At 46.6% G+C, this 21637-nt stretch overlaps 1 protein-coding gene across 5 annotated transcripts in view; it reads left to right on the top strand.

The window, feature by feature from the left end:
* Positions 1-1978: 1978 nt before the first annotated feature.
* The window catches only part of JPH2 (junctophilin 2), a 74075-nt gene continuing 54416 nt past the window's right edge, over positions 1979-21637 (top strand). Inside the window, exons 1-2 of one of the 5 annotated variants that reach the window (XM_054541794.2) lie at positions 2095-2375; positions 2861-3482. In XM_054541794.2, coding sequence (XP_054397769.1) covers positions 3104-3482 — 379 coding nt within the window. In that variant the 5' untranslated portion in view covers positions 2095-2375; positions 2861-3103. Of the gene's footprint in view, positions 3483-11853; positions 13017-21637 lie in introns of those variants that run through there. The other 4 variants (XM_009233609.4, XM_063720531.1, XM_063720530.1 and 1 more) reach the window with 4 other exon arrangements.

Genomic DNA, 21637 nt, shown 5'->3' with positions numbered 1-21637 from the left:
TCTAACCCCAAAACTACTCATCCTGCGGTAAATGAATTCATGAATTTTTATGTTATTAAATAGTTTCTTAATTTGAAATTTTACCATGGTTTTGTTGTTGTTGTTTTCTATCTATTTATTTATTTTTTGAAATAGGGTTGCCAGGCTGGAGTACAGTGGCACAAATATAGCTCATTGCAGCCTCCAACTCCTTGACTCAGCGATCCTCCTCCCTCAGCTTCCCATGTAGCTGGGACCAAAGGTGTGTATCACCACACCTGGCTAATTAAAAAAAATTTTTTTTAATTGTAGAGGCGGGGTCTCACTTTGTTGTCCAGGCTGGTCTCAAAACCCCTGGGCTCAAGCAGTCCCCCAGCCTTGGCCTCCCAAAGTGCTGGGATTACAGGTGTGAGCCACTATAACAGGCACTTACAGTGTTTTTAACCAGAGATGAAAATCAGATTCATCTGAGGAGCTTTTAAAAGAATTCGACTGCCCAAGTCTTCTCCCAGAACAATCTAATTCTGTAGGTCTCAGGTGGGGCTCTCGGATCTCTTTATGTTTTTAAGTTCTATAGGTGATTCTTATGTGTAGTAACTCTGGGTAGACAGCTACCCTAGGGAGCTGCTATGGATGAACAGTGGTTAAATTCACATAGGTAGAACACCCTGCTAAGATGTAGCAATGGCTGCCTGGCCTAAGCATATGATTACAGTATTGAATCTGCAGCTCAAGCTCCCCTAGCTTCCAGTTTGAGATGCTCTTCCCTTGACAGCAGAGCTAGAAAGAAGTTTGTGATTCTCCGAAGACCTAGTGAGAAGTGGCGAAAGCAGAACTCCCTGGGAGTAGCCCTGAGGTGTTCTTAGAAGTGAATTGTGCAAGCAGGCTGTCAGTCAACCTGGCCAGGGCTCACACCTAACTACCCAGAGGACACATTTTTTATCCACTACGTGCTCCCTGTCAGCTTGGCAAACAGACGGTGACAGTGAGCCCAAGAGGCTGGGTGCCTCTACCTGGTGGTGAAACGCAGAAATAGAAGGGGCTCTTTAAGGTCAGCGGCTGTGACCAAGGATGGAACCAAGTCCTAAGAACAGGTAACCCACTGGAAGGAAAGCAGGGAGTACTTTTTACCCACTCCCCAAACAGGAACAAGACTTCCGCAGTGACTTCACGTGGCCTAAGTTCTCATGGGGTTTGGAAATATGTCAGATAAGTTTAAAGTCAGATAATTGTCTAATGTTCTGTAGTACCTTCTGTGCTTAGTTCTCTCTTTCTCTTCTGTCCCTGTCTTCACACACACACACACACTCACATAGAAACACACACACTCACCACACACACACACACAAACACACACACTCTTACCACACACACTCACATACACTCTCACAGACACACGCTCACACACACGTTCACACACACGCACAGACACACACAGATCTTCCTAGTCTTGGTGGCTCTTACCTTTCCCAGAATTTCTCTATACTCCCACTAACCTTGGGCTTAGCTGGGATTTACAATCATTAGCTCTGGCCACAGCTTCTTGCCATGGAGATTTATTTGTTCTTTTTACTGGAGTTTGGTGGGAACCTGAGTGGCTGGGAATCCACCCAGGCCCTTCTCTCCTGGCCCTGCCCCAAGAGCTTTCTGAAGTCTGGCCTCACAGGCTCCTAGGACACTAGAGCAAAAGACAGCTCGGAAAGGGAAATTTTAAAAAATCATGACCCTTGAGAATTTCTGAGAGGACCTCATTACAACACAACCCTGCGTTGACAGGAAGGGGACTCCTTTGACCCTCAGGGTCTGCTGGGTCTGCGGCAGGGGGCAGGGAGGGCGCCGAGGCATCAAGGGGTGGGGAGAGGAAGCCCAGCGGGACGCCCAGTCTGTGTCTCAGGCAGAGAGGAGGGCAGGCTCCTCTCCCTTCTCTTTGCCCTTCAGGGGAGAGAGAAAGGGAATAGATGGTTGCTTCTTGCACCAAGTTCTCCCAGGCTTCCAGGGGTGGAGGGATCTCAGGGTGGTGCGTGAGCACTGGACTGAGATTCTGTGTATCTTCCAGACTGTTTCCATAGCCTCCCCTCTCTTTCTGACTTCCCTCCTCTGCTTTCGGAAGCACATGTGAAACTGTCTCCATTCCTTTCTCTTTAGGTCACCGGATTCCTTGATGGGGCTGGCAGTGGTGCTGTAACCCCAGGTCCCCTTAGGGCATGTGAGTGGTGATGGGGCTGAGATCTGCCAACCTCCTCGCTCTGGGGGATTTTCAGTGTTCCAGGACTGGGTGTTCTGCTGGTCTCCCTCTCCCCTCCCTTCCCCGATTCCCCGGCGCCCTCCCTGCCCGCAGACTCAGGGGACTCTGAGAATGGAACGGAGCTGTCATTCCCGGAAGGAAAAGACACCAGGTTCCCTGGGCTGCCTGCACTCAGTTCTCAGCCTCCTTCCTCATCCCTCCAGCCACTGCCCGGGGCTGCAGCACGGGCGCGATTTGAAATACCCCTCCTTCCCGCTTTGAAGAAGGCTGGGCTGGCTGGGGGTTATTTTGGGAGCAGCTTCTGAGATCCAATGGCCTTGTTAGGGCAACACTGACCTTTCCGTCCCAGAAGGAGGGCAGGATTGGAGAAGGGGGCGGGGCAGCGGCGGGGAGACCGACAGCCCCGCACACCCACTGGGGTGGAGAAGGGGGCCAGCGGGCTGCGGGAATTCAGCCTCCGGCGGGGTCCGTCACCGAGGGGAATTTCCCCTCTTTGAAAAGGCTGGGGACCCCTCCACCCCACCCTTTCACTGGGCTTCTTAAAGAGATCACACCGTTTTCCCTTGGACTTCTTGGAAGGCAGACTTGGGACGCTTTGTGGGGACTTTGAAACTTTCCTTCCTGCTTTCTTTCCAGCAGGCAGCCTTGCTCTGGATGGTGGAGTCCGGGCTCCCGGGCATGGCACTGACTAGCCGACCCGGTGCTGACTTGGCGCCGGGGCACTTTCAGCCTCTGCTGGCATCCTGCTTCCTCCCTCCTGGGGTGCAGTGGTGAGTCTGGGGGCCTGCCTCCGAGGGCACTGGAGGAGTGTTGCAGGCATCACCCACGTCCTCTGCACCCACGCTGGAGGACGGGGAGGTTGTCAGGGGCTATGATGAGATGAGCGGGGGCCGCTTCGACTTTGATGATGGTGGGGCGTACTGCGGGGGCTGGGAGGGGGGAAAGGCCCATGGGCACGGACTGTGCACAGGCCCCAAGGGCCAGGGCGAATACTCTGGCTCCTGGAACTTTGGCTTTGAGGTGGCAGGTGTCTATACCTGGCCCAGCGGAAACACCTTTGAGGGATACTGGAGCCAGGGCAAACGGCATGGGCTGGGCATAGAGACCAAGGGGCGCTGGCTCTACAAGGGCGAGTGGACACATGGCTTCAAGGGACGCTACGGAATCCGGCAGAGCTCAAGCAGCGGTGCCAAGTATGAGGGCACCTGGAACAATGGCCTGCAAGACGGCTATGGCACCGAGACCTATGCTGATGGAGGTGAGGCCAGCTGGGGGCCTGCAGAGGTGGGACGGGGCCTGGGAGGGTAAGAAACCCTGGTGGAGGGTGGGAAAGGTGACCGGCAATTGGCACAGAATCAGATGGGCTAGGATGTGATTTGCTGTGTGGCTTTGGGCAAGCTGCTCTACATTTCTGAGCATCCATTTTCTTGTAGTAAAGATGGAGCTAATAAAGAGGTTATTGAGAGGATTGGTGGGAGTGCTTAGTACAAAGCCTGCCATATAAGTGCACACTCAACACACAATAAAATGTAACTACTACCGTTAGCATGTTCGGTATGCCCCAACATAAGCAGCCATGGAATATACTCTAGCACAATTAGGGTCTAGTCTTAACTTTGCCATGAAAATTATTTTCAAGCAATAGATCATGAGGAGTATTCATCCACCCACCCACCCATCCATCCACCCATCCAACTATCCACTCATCATCTATCCACACACCAATCCACCCACCCGTCCATCCATCCATCCACCCACCTGCCTGCCCATCCATCCATCTACCTATCCACCCATTCATGCTTCCACCCAACCATTCATCTACCCATCCAGCCATTCATACATCTACCTGCCCATCCACCCATCCATCCTTCCATCCATCCTTCCATCCATCCACCCATGATCCATCCATGGATTTTTTTTTTTTTTTTTTCGAGAGAAGGTCTCGTTCTGTTGCCCAGGCTGGAGTGTAGTGGCACGATCTCGGCTCTCTGCAGCCTCGACCTCCCAGGATCAAGTGATCCACCAACCTCAGCTTCCCTAGTAATTGGGACTATGGGTGTGCACCACCATGCCTGGCTAATTTTATTATTATTATTATTATTATTATTATTATTATTATTTGTAGAGACAGGGCTTTTCCATATTGCCCAGACTGGTCTCAAACTTCTGAGCTCAAGCAATCTGCCTGTCTCTGCCTCCCAAATTGCTGGGATTACAGGTGTGAGACACTGTGCCCGGCCTACATTCCTTTTGTGTTTCCTTTTTCAAATTTTTTAAAGATAGGTCTTGCTCTGTTGCTCAGGGTGAAGTGCAGTGGCACAATCACAGCTTACTGCAACCTTGAACTCCTGGGCTCAAGCAATCCTCCCATCTCGGCCTCCTGAGTAGCTGGAACTACAGGCACATGCCACCAAGCCTAGTTAATTAATCGTTTTTTCTTTTTTTGTAGAGATGGTGTCTTCTTACTATGTGGCCCAGGCTGGCCTCAAACTCCTGGGCTCAAGCAATTCTCGGACTCCGTGGCTCACGCCTGTAATCTCAGCACTTTGGGAAGCCATAGTGGGAGGGTCACTTGAGGCCAGGAGTTCAACACCAGCCTGGGCAATCTAGCAAGATCCCCATCTCTACAAAACGAAAAATCAAAAAACAAAGATAGGCATGCAGAAAAACAGTTATACACATTATACACGAGTATGTACAGATACTGTAAAGGAGAATGTAGACTTGAGGAGGTCAGGAAATACTCTAAGTGGAGCTGACGCGTGAGCTTGGTCTCTACAGGAAAGTTATGTTTGTGAGGGTGGGCACGGGGCCGAGAGAGGAGTGAGGACAAAGGCTCAGAAGCATGAGAGTAGCAGTGGGTTAAAGAAACAGAGAGGAGTTTTCTGTGGCAAAACAGCCCTGTGGAGTGGCAGAGCAGACGTCATTACCTAGTCCACGGGGTATAACATTGGACATATCACTTAGCTGAACCAGTTTCCTCATCTATGAAAAGGGACACTTTAGAATATCAGTACTGCTCAAAATGTGGTCGGTGGACGGGCAGCATCAGCACCATCGATCCACCAGTTAGAAATGCAAATTCAGTGGCCCACCCAGACCTTCTCATCAGAATCACTGAGTGTGGGTCCAAACACTGCTTTCACAAGCGTATCAGGCAATTTTTTAAACATCAAAGTTTAAAAAGGATTGATTTAAATTAGGGCCTAGCAAACCAAAGATCATGGGCCAAACTGGCCCGCTGTCAGTTCTGCACAGCTTATAAGCTGAGAATGTTGGAAAAGAAGAAGAAGAAGAAGAAGATTTTTTGACACGTGAAATTATTTGTAAAGCCCCTACGTAACATCCTCAATTTTGCTTCTTGTCCTGCAAAACCCAAAGTATTTACTATCTGACTTTTTTTGTTTGTTTGTTTGTTTTTTGAGACAGGGTCTTACTCTGTCGCCCAGGCTGGAGTGCAGTGGCACAATCTCAGCTCACTGCAACCTCTGCCTCCCAGGTTCAAGTGATTCTCCTACATCAGCCTCCCAAGTAGCTGGGACTACGGGCACCTGCCACCTCACCCGGCTAATTTTTTTTTTTTTTTTTTTGGTAGAAATGGGATTTTGCCACGTTGGCCAGGCTGGTCTTGAACTCCTGACCTCAAGTGATCCACCCTGCCTTGGTCTCCCAAAGTGCTGGGATTACAGGTGTGAACCATCACACCCCACCCTACCTGACTCTTTCCAGTGAAAGTTTGCTGGCTGCAGTTTTGAATCGTCATTCAAACTCTTTCTGATGCAGGATAATTCTATGGAGTCTTCCTAATGAGCTGCATTGGAAAGAGGAACTGATGCAGATAACTCAAAACTGGCTAATTTTTACAAATGACATTTGGCATCAGAAGGCATTCGTAGGACATTATATTCATCACTAGTGTCTCCTCTTTTTGACATTGGCCAGGAAGTGTGGGACTGGGGCTGGGATCAGGGCAGCTGGGGCAGGAAAAGGCATCAGCCAGCCCAGGGAGCAATGTTTGCTGAAGCCGAGGCCCTTGGGCATGTTGAGAGCAGTCTCAGGTGCAGGATAGATTTGCATCTGAGCTGCCAGTTGGTGGGTGTCTGGATGTTAACGAGGTCTCTGGAGTTTGTGCAGGTGCCTATGGCTGCTACCCAGCACTGGCTGGGGACTGAACAGCCCTGAGCACAGATTCTGGCTCTACCACTTTCTAGTTGGGTGACCTTGAACTGTTTTCTGAGCCTCTTGAATCTAGTGCAATTCAGTTCAGCAGATGTTTATGCTAGGCACAGTGCTAGGCACTGGAGACACAGCAGAGAGCAAGCCTCAGTTTCTCTGGCTAAAAATGGAGATAATCCTTCAGTGCTTATACAGCATCAGTTACCTATGCACAGTGGTGCTCTGCAGGCATGCGTAGAGTGTCTGTTCCCATCCCTCTTCTCTTCAAACCAAGGTGTGTGTGTGCATGTGTGCATGTGTGTCTGTGTGTGCATGTGTCTGTGTGTGTCTTTATGTGTGCGTGTGTATGTGTGTGTATATGTGTGTTTTGGGTCTGGACATGAGTCACAGGACACAAATCTCTGGGTCAAAACGAGCATAGGAAACCATAGGTCCATCTCCCAACGTGTCTCAAAGAGGAAAACCTATTCATTCATTCATTCATTCATTCATTCATTTATGCAACCAGTACTACTGAGTACCCGCTCTGTTCCAGGCACTGCTTCACAGCAAGTTTTAGGGTGGGGGCAGTGAGCAAGACAAGGTCCTCAAGGAGCTCCTTGTCCAGTGGAGAAACATAAACTAGAAAACAAACATACATGTAATCTCTAAAAGTTACAAGTGTTATGGAAAAATCTAATAGAGGCGGAAGAGGAAGGTGTTCTTAGACGGAGTCATCTCAGAAGCAGGATGGGGGAGCCTGTAGAGGAAGTAGGTCCCCTCATGCAGAGGGAATCCCATTGCAAAGGCCCCAGGGCAGAGCTGGGCTTAGCAGGTTTGAGGAACAGCAAGAATGCCAGAGTGAGCGAGGGGTGCAGACATCGTGGCCTGGGCTGGATCGCACAGACTTTGCAGGCCCTGGATTTTATCCCAGGTGTGCCCAGGAGCTCTTCAGGCCGGGTGACCAGAAGCCCTGCTGCCTTGGTTTGTGAGAGCCCCAGACTTCTCCCAGATGAGATGACCCCACATCCAGGGGCCCTGGAAACCTCACAGATTCTCTTTCCCAAGCCACACACGAGCTGTAACTCTCCAAAATTAGACGTGGCCACTGCTTCGGAAAATCTCTTTAATCAACCTGTCATCAGTCCCCCGAGGGTTTGTTAAGGATCTGCCCTCACCCTTTGCCCCAACCTGGGTATCGCTAAGGGGAATGTGGACAAATAAGATCCTGTGATTAGGAACGGCTGGGAGTCAGGCAGCCCTGGGTCATTCCCCTAGTCCTGCCACATTATTTAAATTCACCAAACCTTAATTTCCTTGTCTATAAAATGGGCCTATCCGAATCTCTCAAAAGACTTCTTATGGGATGAATGAGTACTTAGTAAATGGTGGTTGCTCTTATTACTATTACCTATTATTAATTCATCCAGTAAATATTTATTTAGTGACTATGATGCAGCTAGCACTACGCTACACCTCTGGTGTAGAAATAAGCAGAAGGGAAACACTCCCTGTCTTCATAGCAAATCTAACAGGAAATTGTCCTGCAATTCTGTGTTGGGTGCTAGGTAGGGACAAACAGGGGAGTAACAAAGCCAGAGTGGGCAGCTGACAAGACGCAGGCATTCAGGGAGCCTTCCTGAAGTCAGCTGCAAGCCGAGCCCTGACATACGTGCAGGAGTGAGCCAGGTGACAAGGGCGGAGGGAGACTCCAGGACGAGAGGACAGAGCATGCAAAAGCTGGGTGGTCCAAAACTTGCCATCCAGCTAGGAGATAAAGCTGAAACTTGCATCTTATCCTCAAAGGTTCAGAAGTCTTCTCCACTGCCCTCCTTTTCTTGTAGTCAAATGCTACAAAGGAAACAGCAGTTTTCCAAACTGGAGATGTCAACACATTAGTGGATGGTGAAGTCAATTCAGTGGGTCAGGACCTGCATTTTTCAAAAGGAAAGAACAGAACAGAATAGAAAAGTATCAGAGTATTTCACAGAGAAGAAGATAAAGTATTATTTTCTGAAATATTTATTCAGTTGGCGAGATACACATATATTTGCACACACACAATGTGTGAGAGTGTGTGTGTGTTTAAAAGTGCCTGCATTTATGTGTGTTTTGCAATGTAAAATGTGTTTCTTACTGCAAGTCATGGTCCAAAAAGTTTGACACTCATTGTTCTAAGGTGACTTTACATCTTCTTCAAAGCCCTGCCATTCCCATCTGCAGGGCTTTGAATAAGTATTATTTAAAATACTTATTTAAATACTTGTCCTCTAGGCTTTCTCTTTGGTCTAAGGATAAGCTCTCCTGCTCTCGCATGGGAAAGGGAAGGTGGGGCTGGTGCAGGAGCTCTGGCCTCCCAAACCCTGTTGTAAGCTGCTTGGCACCCCTCCCCCTCCTATAGCCCTCATTCCTCCCGCGGCCATATATAGCAAAGCTAAAAACAGCTGCTGACTTAAAGCACACGCACACACCCCAGCCCTGAAAGAGTTATGTGCCTGTTGCGTGGCTGGCTGGCTGTTCCCACCGAGACACTCACGGACTCTGGACCTCCTAGAGTCCTTAGTGCTTGTTGTTTTCTGAGGTTCTTGGTCCTGGGGCCCCTGCGTTGGCCTCAGAGACCCATAAATACCCTGAAACTTCAGGCGTGATGTGAACATATGTGCAAGACTATCTGTGTTTTTCTGGGAGGCATTTTCTCACATAGTCTCAGATTCTCCAAGTCATCTCTGGCCCAAATAAGTTCCAGAACCACTGATGACTTTATTAATCCCCTCCCCAAAATGTGCACTGGAAGAATCAAGCCCGAAGTTGACTTTTTTCCATAAAGCTAATAAAAATAATAACAGTAAGGCCAAGGTGGGCAGATTGCTGGGGCCCAGGAGTTCAAGACCAGCCTAGGCAACATGGTGAAACCCCATCTCTACAAAAAAGAAAAATACAAAAATTAGCTGGACGTGGTGGCACATGCCTATAATCCCAACTACTTGAGAAGCTAAGGTGGGAGGATCGCTCGAACCTGGGAGGTCGAGGCTGCAGTGAGAAATGATCACACTACTGTACTCTAGGCTATGCAACAGAATGAGACACTGTGTCAAAAATAAATAAATAAATAAATAAGAATAATGATAGCTAATATTTTTGGAGTGCTTACTAAGTCCCAGGCACCGTTCCTAGCACTTGCGGTACTTGAGGTATGTTGTGTTATTTATTTATTTATTTATTTTTTGAGACGGATTTCCGCTCTTGTTGCCCAGGCTGGGGTGCAATGGCGCGATCTTGGCTCACTGTAACCTCTGCCTCCTGGATTCAAGCAATTCTCCTGCCTCAGCCTCCTCAGTAGCTGTGACTACAGGCATGTGCCACCATGCCCAGCTAACTTTTTGTTTTAGTAGAGATGGGATTTTACCATTTTGGCCAGTCCAGTCTCGAGCTCCTGACCTCAGGTGATCCCCCTGCCTTGGTCTCCCAAAGTGCTGGGATTACAGGGGTGAGCCACTGCGCCCAGCCTGTTGTATTGTTTAAACCTTCACACAACAACCTCATGGAGAAGTAGTTACGGCTCCTGTTTTACATATGAGGAAACTGACATGGAGATCATGCAAGTACCTCACTCAAGGTCGTCTAGCCAATAAGAGGCAGAGATGCAATTTGATAATAATAAGTGATCATTAAACATTTTGTATTATAAATAAGTATTTTAAATAATAAACGGGAAACAATGATACAGAATAGGACATGCTTCATAATTCGTGAGACCCAGTGCAAAATGAAAACGTGGACCCCTTCTTTAAAATCATTAAGAATTTTAAGATGGGGACAACAGAGCATTAACCCAGGCGCAGGGCCCTTCTGAGTGCTGGGTCCTACGAGACTGCATGGTTCCAGCACCCACGAAGCTGGCCTTGACAATAGTAATAACTGTTCCTGGCTACTAGTTAATATGCCTTTACTATGTACCAGACTCCGGCTAAGAGTTTTATGGGCATTGTATCACTTGGGTTACCTCATAACCCTCTCATCTACCAACCTAGTGGCTTTTAAACTGTTATAATTGCAATCCCACTATAATATATGTGTTTTATTCCTTCCCTGGCGGTGAATACAAAAAATATATGTATTTTACATTGTAATTCTATACCTATACACATCTAAAAAGAATGTAAAATTGAAACAAACCGTCACGAAACAAGATTTCCCTTCCTAGGTGCAATGCTTGTTATTTTCTCTTTTATTCTATTTTGTTGAGAGAATTAAATGAGGCCCTGATCCATGTAAAGCTCTTAGAACAGGATATGGCATGTGTTAGTGCTTTTATTACTACTACTATTATTATTATTATTATTACATGCTGAAAAGTTGAGACTTTATGTTTAATTATGACGATTGGGTCAAAAACCCAAGCTTCTGCACTCTGGATCCAGTTTTCTTTCTTATTCTCAAAGCTTATGACTTAAGCTAATTTTAGTCCAATTGACTCTGAACACAGGAGCTACGTGATTTTGCCAGGCTGGAGGACTGAGCAGTAAGTACCTGGTATCACATTCTCTGGGCCTGTGACACATGTTCCTTGCAGAGATAAGCTTGAAGGAACTTAACTTCCATATTTATTTATTTATTTGCATAATAGAATATCTTTTCTGTTGATCAGTTTGTCTATCTTTATGCCAGTGTCATGCTGCCTTGGTTACTGTAGCTTTATATAGTCATAAAATCAGAGTAAATTCTTCAACTTTGCTCTTCTTTTTCAAAATTGGATTATTCTAGATCATTTCCATTTTAAAATCAGCTTCTTCAGCCTGGGCAACAGAGTGAGACCCTGTCTCAAGACAAAAACAAAACAAAATAAAACAAAGAAAAGAAAACCAGCTTCTTGATTTCTGAAAAAGACCTGCTGGGATTTTGATGAAGATTGTATAAAATCTATAGATCAGTTTGAGAGAATGGACATCTTATTAGCAGTGAGTCTTCCAACCCATGAACATGGTATATATCCCTATTTGTTTAGGTTTTCTTTAATTTCATGCAGCAATGTTTTAGAGATTTCAATGTCTTATACATCTTTTGTTAATTTTATCCCTAGATATTTTATTTTTTGTGATATTGTAAACGGCATTTAACATTTTATTTTTTCAATTGTTCACTGCTAGTTTATAGAAATACAACTAGTTTTGTATATTGACTTCGAATTCTTTTACCTTGCTCAGTTAATTTCTTAGTTCTAGTGGATCTTTTTGTTTTTGTTTTTCAGGTGAAAAGGAATCTCTTTTAACTTAAAATAGTTTGATTGTTATTGAAAATCAAGTGTAGAGGCCCTGAGAGAATCTGATATTACTAAAGGAAGATGTGATATTTAAGCATCTGAGACTTAGAGTAGCCAGATCGGGGTTCAAATCCCAGCTGTGCCGGTTCTTAACCATATGAACCTGGGTGCACCATGTAACCTCCCTGAGCTTCTGTTTCCTTTTTTCCTTTAGGGATGTGTTAAAATCGCCCTCAGAATATGGTCAAGACAATGAAACAAGATAATACATATGAAGCACTTAGCATCATGCCTGGCACACAGGAAATGCCAAAATATATATTCCTGTATTTCCTTCACATTCCAAAGGGTGAATTAATTCAGGATGGCCTGAACCATAGCTGTCCCTGTCTTCGGGAGGATATTTGAGGACAAAAATGAGTTTTTGACTTTGGAACAGTAAATAAGACAAGACTTTGAATTCACTTAGTTCTGCCTTGAGTCCTGCCAGTGAAGATGGAATCCATGCCAGACACGATTCCATTTCGAATGTAGAATCAGCATAATTTAACCTCATCTTGGAAATCTCATGTCCCAGTTCACAGCCAGGCATCAGTGTGACAGTCAGCTGAGCTGCTGTCTTAGCAGCTTCTGGGCATTCTATAGAGACCCCAGGAGAGCACAGCAGACCCTTAGCAGGACAGAAAAGCAGACCTTATTAGTCTTTCCTCTCCACGGCCTTGTTTTCGGTGATTCATGTGCCCGATTGGCCAAATCTCTGCAGACGTGCCCCTGTCCAAGGCCAGGCTTCTGGGATTCATCGAGCTTGCTCGTTTCCAGGGCCTGCTAATTCCGTGCCCAGCAGCTGTTCCCCGGAGCAGGCCCTGCCCTCCACACCCTCATGAGGAATGCCGAGTCTCATTTTCTGAGGGCCCTGATTGAGGATGGGGTGTGGGGCGAGGGGGACAGGGTTGCTTCCTGCCATAGACTTCCTGCTTTGGAGGGTTATCTTTGTTCTCACCTATCCCTTCCCGAGCTGAAGCTATAGAGTAGGAGAGAAGTTAGGGCTGGCACACCTCCCTCCCATGTAACTTTCACTCCCTGCTTAAAGGGAACTGATGAGAGTTGCCTGGCACAGATCTGTGCCTGGCAGAATCCACAGAGCAGCCCAGGTGTGCTAGGAATTCCAGAGTGACCCCTGCTCCAGGCCAGGAATGAGCACCTTGTGCCTGGAGGTCTTCCTGCCAATGCTGGCTGACCATTGCTGTGGATGGGGTAGAGTTGGAGTCACACATGGAGGCTGGACAGCCGCATGCAGCCTGCAGGGGACACTCTGGATGGCATGCACCATGTTTTTATTATTTCTATTTTTAATTAAATTGGAATCCTTTATGGGTACTTTTTTGTTTGTTTGTTTGTTTGTTTTTAACAGGGTCTTGTTCTGTCACCCAGGCTGAAGTGCAATGGTACAATCACAGCTCACTGCAGCCTTGACCTCCTGGGCTCAAGCGATCCTCCCACCCCAGTCTGCAAGTGCCTAGGATTACAGGCGCACACCACCATGCCTGGCTAATTTTTTTGTAGAGATGCGGTTTCTCCATGTTGCCCTGGCTGGTCTCAAACTCCTGAGCCCAAGCCATCCGCCTGCCTCAGCTTCCCAAATTGCTGGGATTACAGGCGTGAGCCACTGTGCCTGGCCTATGGCTACCTTTTAAAAAAGTGATCAAATTTAACATCATCAGTGACAGGCAAACCTACAGTATGCACCCTTGATGGGATGTACTGAGAAGGCCAGCGCTTTAAGACGCCAAGGCAGGAGGATTGCTTGAGCCCAGGAGTTCAACACCAGCCTGGGCAACATAGTGAGACCCTGTCTCTTAAAAAAAAAAAAAAAAAAAAAAGACAGACAGGATCTGATCCATGTGATGAGATTCTTTGATTCTTTTAGCTATTGTGTTGAGAAGAAGCAGTTTTGGGAAAATAGGTATTAGGTGAGGGGGAGATGGCATGGAGACCAACTAGTGAGTTTATTACAATTATTACTGGTGAGATGATGGTGGTTTGCACCACTACCTTGTAGTAGCAGAGGTGGTGAGAAGACACATTTTGAAGCAAAAGCTTATAGACTGGATAGGATTGAGAGAAAGAGGAGTTAAAGATGGTCCCAAGGCTTTTGCCTGAACCGTGGAAGGATGGTGTTGCCATGAACTGAGATGGGGTGAGGGTTTGAGGAGGGAAGGTCAGGAGTGCAGTACTGGACACCATGGGTGAGAGATGCCTGTTGGAAGTGTCCATGGGCATTGGGGTTGTGGGCAGGCCTGTGCACAGGTAGGTGGGGCTCCTTTTAGACCCTCTCCCCTTGACCTTTCTTACCTTCTGCACACACAATCATTTCTGGTCTCCAAGGCCCTTAGGGTTGCTGAGCTGACCCCAGGCCTGGAAATGGGCCTTTTCCCCAGGCCACAGGCTCCAGGGCTGTCAGCACCCAGGAGATGCCTCCTGGTTAATCCCCTGCTTCTGGGGGTGAGCCACAGGGCATCATCTGGGGCAGCAGCCTCTGGATGTAGGGGTGGTGGAGCCCTGCGGGATCAGGGACTTGTCATCCACCCGCTGCAACCTGACCCTGCTTCTGGGAGCTGGTCCCAAATGCCGCCAGCTCCTCCGCTTCGGGTTGTCTGTTGGTGATCCCAGGAAACCAGAGACTGTGGAGATTTGATGGACAGCAGCATTTGGAAGCCATGGGAAGGGACTTTGGTGCCAGCCTTGCAGGCGAGCCAGAGAGCAAGGCCTTGGGATTGTTACGGGAAAAATGTAACGCAGTCTAAATGCTCACCGAAGGGACTGTTAAATTAATTTATGAGACCATGCGATGAAGTACAACAGGCCTTTAAAAAGACAGAGGTGGACCCACCTATATTCATACAGAAAGAAATCTAAGGCATTATAAGTGAACAAAAGCCATGTGGCAAATATTTATTGAGTTCCTGCTAGGTGCTAGGTAGCGTTCTCAGAGATGGGGTCAGTGGTAGACTGGTGAACAGCTAATCTTTTAGTCTATTTGTGATAAGTATACGGTTGCAAATTGGCAGAAAAAGGCCTGGAAGGACCTTTAAATCATTAACAGGAGTTACCCTGGGGAGACCGGACAAAGGTGTTTTCTTTTATGTACTCTTCTCTTGTTTGGATTTTTTTGCAATGAGCATATGACTTTTAAAATTTTGTTTTTTTTTTTTTAAATTTGAGACAGGGTCTCACTCTGTTACCCAGACTGGAGTGCAGGAGGGATCTTGGCCCACCGCAACCTCCACCCCTGCACAGGGCTCAAGCAATCCTCCCATGTCAGCCTCCTGAGTAGCTGGGACCACAGACTTGCACCACCACAACCGGCTACTTTTTTGTAGTTTCAGTAGAGACAGGGGTTGACCAGGCTGGTCTTGAACTCCTGAGCTCAAGAGACCCACTCACCTCAGCTTCCCAAAGTGCTGGGATTACAGTCATGAGCCACCACACCTGGCTTACTGCAACCTCCGCTTCTCGGGTTCAAGTGATTCTCCTGCCTCAGCCTCCCAAGTAACTGGGATTACAGGCAAGCGCCACCACACCTGACTAATTTTTGTATTTTTAGTAGAGACGGGGTTTCACCATGTTGGACAGGCTGATCGCGAACTCCTGACCTCAAGTGATCCGCCTGCCTTGGCCTCCCAAAGTGCTGGGATTACAGGCGTGAGCCACTGCACCTGGCCCAACTTTTGCAATTTTTAAAAAGTGTTTTCTCCATACAAACAGTATTTACACGTAGACATAATAAGGAGCCCTCAGGATGCAAAAAGGGTTGGGGGTGGGGGTGTCTAAGCACAGTTTTCCAGAATGTAGGCTCAGAATCCTGGATGGCCTCCCTTTGTTTCTCCCTACTCTGGGTACTCAGCTTTTCAATGCAAGGCAGGGTTGAAAGAGCATTTGAGGCAAGGGACCTGTTCTTCAGTCCCAGTTGAGCTACTCCTGGGCTGTGTGGCCTTGGGCAGGTCCCTCTACCTCTCTGAGCGTAAGCTTCCTCCCCTGTATAATGGAGGAATAAGACTATACTTACCCATGAAGGTAAGCAGATTTTCTCATGCACAACACTGGCTAATTGGGTGTGGCTACCTGTGGAAGTGGTGAGAGGGGGACTGCAGGCTATAGTGCTACTCAGCCTCATGACCCATTAGCAATGTCAGTTGTGGACACAGGACGGGGAATAAGTGGCCTAAGTGATGGATTACTTATGGGCTTGGACTAGAAGATCTTATCATCATCTGATGAATTGTTTGTTTGTTTGTTTGTTTGTTTTGAGACGGAGTCTCTCTCAGTCGCCCAGGCTGGAGTGCAGTGGTACGATCTCGGCTAATTGCAACCTCCGTCTCCCGGGTTCAAGCAATTCTCTGCCTCAGTCTCCTGAGTAGCTGGGATTACAGGCATGCGCCACCATGCCAGGCTAATTTTTGTGTTTTAAGTACAGATGGGATTTTGCCATGTTGGCCAGGGTGGTCTTGAACTCCTGACCTCATGACCCACCCACCTTGGCCTCCCAAAGTGCTAGGATTACAGGTGTGAGCCACAGAGCCCGGCCTTTGTTTGTTTGTTGTATGGATAACATTAACTTATTAGGACAATGGTATTATAGTAGAGGAAGAGTTTAATAAATGTAGGGCTAGTCATGTGGGAAGATGGGGGTTTATTATTTAAATTTATGTCTCTGAAAGTTTGGAAGGTAGCGTTTTTTTAAGGATAGTTTGGCGGGCAGGGAGCTAGGGAAAGGGAAATGTTGATTGGTTGGATTGGGGATGAAATTATAGGAAGTTGAAGCTGGCTTTTTTGTACTGAGGCAGTTTTGGGGTGGGGGTTATAGGACTGGTTGAATTAGTTTTTTGTTATGAGTCACAGGTCTGGGTAGACTCGTCAGAATGTAAAAGTTCAAAAAATATTTTAAAGGCCAATTTTAGGTTTTGACAGTAGTGATGTTATCTATAGGAGTCACTGGGGAGGTTACAAGTTCTGTAACCTCTGGCTATATTTCTCTGGAGTCATAATTTTATAAAGGCAGTTTTGGTCTCTGAGTAAAGAGGGGGTTAGTTTCAGGAAAGGACTGTTAACTATTTTTGTCTTAAACTATTAACTCAATTTTTGAGTAGTCAGTTTGGTCTATGTCCAGCCATGAATGAAGACAGTTAGCTTGTGAGGTTAGAAGTAAGATGGAGTCAGTTATATCGATTTTTTTTTTACTGTTAAATATTTTTATGTCAGATTTTTTTCACTATCATAATTTTTATAAAAGCGGTTTTAATCTCCAAGCTCCACTCCAGCTGTGACCTTCTCAGGATTGAAATATCCTCACTTGCGCCACAGTTGAGGTTGTCTATGGCTGTGTGGCACATTCACAATAGAAACCTGAGAGCTCGTATTAAATATGGGTTATTGAGCTGGGCTTGGTGGCTCCTGCCTGTGATTGCAACACTTTGGGAGGTTGAGACAGGAGGATTGCTTGAGTCCAGGAGTTCAAGAGCAGCCTGGGCAACATAGTGAGACCACGTCTCTACAAAAAATAAAATTAGCCAGGCATGATGGCATGCACCTGTGGTCCCAGTTACTTGGGAGGCTGAGGTGGGAGGATCACTTTAGCCCAGGAGGTTGAGGCTGCAGTGAGCTGTGATTGTGCCACTGCACTCCAGCTTGGATTACAGAGCGAGACTCTGTCTCGAAACAAAACAAAACAAAAAATATTTATATATATACACATACAGGTTACTAGACCCAGCTCCTGCTGGCTCATGAGAGCTCAGGAACTTTGCAGTCATGGTGGGGGTATTTACACAATGGAAACTGACTAATAATACAAACTGAGGTTGGTTGGTTTGTTTTTCCTAAAGAGCTGGTTTGCTACTATATCCTGACTATTGTACTAATATGAAATGCCCCTTTTTCCTTCTCACCCCAATTTAGGATGATCAGCCATCTCAATTTACCTGAAACTGCCCAGTGTCAGCATTGAAAGTTCCACATCCCAGGAAACCTCTCAGACATAGGCAAACTGGGATGACTGGTCACCCTACAGTCTTTTCCCATGAAGTGAAGGGAGCCAGCCTTTGTTGAGAGCCCGAGATCTCTGCTAGATAAACCATGTAATACAGCAACCTTGCAAAGGAAACTTGCTATGCTCACTTTACTGAGAGGAGACAGACTCAAAGAGACCTTATTCAAAGCCTGTGCTTGTTAATGCATTTGACAGTATCTGCTGAATGTCTTCCATGTGTTAGTTCCTGCATGGAGTGCTGGGGATGCTGTGGTGGGCAAGGCAGACCTGTCCCTGCCCCCAAGTGCATGTATGCTAACAGCAGAGACTGGCATCTAACAGTTACTTAAATACAAAATGTGATACATATTTTGAAGGAAAAATAGAACAGTTTATGAACTGATAACAGGGAAACCTGGTCTGGTCTGACAATCAGAGAAGGCTTCCTTGAGGAAGTGATGTTTGAGCTGAGATATGCAGGATGAATAGAGGTAAACTTGGTGACGGGGAGGCCGCACAGGCAGGCAGAAGGGGCAGCAAATGCAAAGGCTTGGAGGTGGGACCTGAGCATGCTGTGTTCCCGAAAAGGCTGGAGCACAGACTCAGAGGGAGAGTGGGGTGGATGAGGCTGGAGAGATTGGCAAAGCCCAGATCATGAGGGTTTTGTGGATCACAGTGAGGAGCTTGAACTTCATCCTTCTAGTAGATTCTAGGCTACCCCTTCAGACACTCCTTAGGACCAGGGACACATTCCCTGAGCTGCCAGGAGTGTTAGCAGCTGACAGATCCTGGCTGGGTATTTCTCTCCAACAAAAGGAGCTGCCTCATTCACATCCAATGACTGTAAGGACCTGGCTCCCTTGCTTTGATTTTGGGCGACGCTGAAGGGCTATACCAGCTTAAATCCCCCTGGGATCAGTTGAATATTCTGTTGCAGATGTTCAGCTTCTTCCACTGCCAAATCCTGCTTCCTTCCTTACACGTGCTCTTCCTGAGAGCACTCCCCGATAAATCTCCCACATATCATCTCAGCTTCAGAATCTGTTCCCTAGGGATCCTGACCCGAGACACTCCTCAAGGCACTGGGAAGTTACTGCAGGGTTTTAAGATGGGGAGTAACCTGCTGAGAGTTGCATCTTACGAAGAAGATGAGTGGCAGCAGCAAAGGGTCAACTGAAGTCGGGGGCAGGGAGGATACTACTGTCATCATCAAGGGAGAAAAGGATGTGGCTTGGACTAGACAGATAGGGTGGAGACCAAGAGAATTAAGGAGTATCACAGTGCATCATTATGAGAAAGTCATTTAAATTCTTAGTTTCAGTTTTTCCAATTGTAACATCGAAATGATGATGCCTGTATCTGTTAGAATACTTTCTTATCTATTCATTTTAACAATATATTAAACAAAATTAAGGAGATTTTCAGAGTCAGGTGTATCTGAAGGCCATGTGATTTCCATTATTCTTTGCTACCTCCAAAGATGTCTTAGTCCTGATTTACTTTCTCTGGGATGCTGGGTCCATAGTCTTTATCAAGGTGGGTTAGAGCCAAGCTGGGATGAGTCCCTTATACTCAGGAGCATCTGTGTGGTGTCGGTGGCATGGGCATGCGTGCTGACCGCAGTGAGCATTTCTGGTTCACCTGGTCTGATCTTGGCATGCTTGGACAAGAGCCACTAACCCCTGGACTCTCTGATGCTCACTCTGTATCTGCCATGCTCCATCTTAAACACTGAAATTTGTTGATGACACTTCTATGGGCCACCCAAAGATCTTGTGCCAACATCTGGTACTACGTGAGAGGACTTGGAGAAGGATCAGGGATGGCTGGTAGACAAAATAGGCAAGATAAAGACAAGAGAGCTGCCATGGGAAGTAAGAAGTGATAAATGTCTTGGGCAATGAGAATCTGGAGGAAGGAAGGCGGTTCCCTGAAGGAGGTGGTTTGAAACTGGGCTATGAAGGATTTGGGAAGACAAGGCTGAGAAAGTGACTTGGAACCAGGTCATGAAGGAACTGGACTATCAGGTAAGGACTTCTATAGGCAATGGGGACTCCTAGAAAGGAGCTAGTCCTCGTTCCTTTCTCTCCATCTCTGTTCAGTTCTCCAGTGTGTTAGTCTGCTTTCCGTTACTTATAACAGAATACCTGAAACTGTGTAGTTTATAAGAAACAAAATGTATTTCCTAAGAGTTCTGGAGGCTAGGCAGTCCAAGGACAGGGGGTCATATCAGGAGCGGCATTCTTACTGGCGGAGACTCTCTGCAGAGTCCCAAGGTGGCACAGGGTGTCATGTGATGAGAGGGCCGAGTGTGCTAGCTCAGATCTCTCTTCCTTTTCTTATAAAGCCACCAGCCCCACTCCCATAACCAATTAAACCATGAATCCGTGAGTGGATTAATCACCTCTTAAAGGCCCCACCTCTCAATACTGCCACATTGGGGATTAAGTTTCAATTTGAGTTTTTTTAGGGGGACAAACATTAAACCGTAGCACCCAGGCATACTGATATTCCAACCTCAGAGAGTTCCCTAGAAATAGGAAGGTGTCGCTGGCCAGATGGGGTGGTGTTCTCAGTGTCCATTCTGTATTTGGAGGCAGAATGCTGGTCTGGCCCATATGTCTCTTTGATGTCTCAAACTGGATTCTGGATCTCCCAGCTCTTCCTTGGTGTCTTAGTCAATTCTGTGTTGCTATAAAAGAATACCCGAGGGCCAGGCATGGTGGCTCATGCCTGTAATCCCAGCACTTTGGGAGGCCAAGGCGGGCGGATCATGAGGTCAGGAGTTCGAGACCAGCCTGGCCAATACAGTGAAAAACCCCGTCTCTACTAAAACTACCAAAAATTAGCTGGGCATGGTGGCAGGAACCTGTAGTCCCAGCTACTTGGGAGGCTGAGGCAGAAGAATTGCTTGAACCCAGGAGGCGGTGGTTGCAGTGAGCCAAGATCACTCTACTGCACTCCAGCCTGGGCAACAGACCAAGACTCTATCTCAAAAAAAAAAAAAAAATACCCAAGGCCAGGTAATTTACAAAGAAAAAAGGTTTATTTGACTAACGATTCTGGTGGCTGGAAAGTTTAAGGTGGAGCATCTACCTCTGATGAGGGTCTCAGGCTGCTTCCACTCATGGCAGAAGGCAAAGGGGAGCCAGTATGTGCAGAGATCACATGGCAAGAGGGGAAGCAAGAGTGAGAGTGAAAAGGTGCCAGGCTCTTTGTAACAACCACCTCTTGTGGGAATTAACAGAGCAGAAACTCACTCACCCCCAAGGGAGGGCATTAATCTATTCATGAGGGATCTGCCCCCATGACCCAAACACCTCCCATTAGTCCCCACCTCCAACACTGAGGATAACATTTCAACATGAAGTTTGGAGGGGACAAACATCTGAACCATAGCACTTGCATTTCCAAAATGGTCGTGCTTTCTTCAGAGCTGAGATTTGGGTGAGAATTTTGGAACTTTTAACATGTAAGGGAAGTTCTCATATTCTTAGAGGTGAAAGCACTAATCAGGACGCTTGGCTGTGATTGCCAACAACTGCCACATTGTGTCGTCATGAGCAAGTCATTAAAATTCTTAGTTTTGGCTTTTCCAACTGTACAATCAAAATGATGTTACCTGTATCCATTAAGATACTCTTTTGTCTGCAGGTGACGGAAAACCCTAACTCCAAATGACTTAAACCAGCACTTTCTAATGAAAGTATAATATGAACTACATATGTAATTAAAAAATTTTTAGTAGCCATATTTAGAAAGGTGAAATTAGTTTTAATAATACATTTTATTTAACTCATTATCCAGAATATTGTCTTTTTTGTGTGTAAACAATATACAATCATTAATGAGATATTTTCCATTCTTTTTGTGTGAATTTTTAAAAATTCTGGAATATTCAAAACCTGAGTATTCCAGAGCACAAACATGCTTTCTTACAAACAACTGGACCCGGGCAGAAAATTGGAGCTGG

This window comes from Pongo abelii, chromosome 21 (assembly GCF_028885655.2).
Source record: "Pongo abelii isolate AG06213 chromosome 21, NHGRI_mPonAbe1-v2.0_pri, whole genome shotgun sequence".
NCBI lineage: Eukaryota > Metazoa > Chordata > Mammalia > Primates > Hominidae > Pongo > Pongo abelii.
This window is presented reverse-complemented; position numbering and strand designations above follow the sequence as displayed.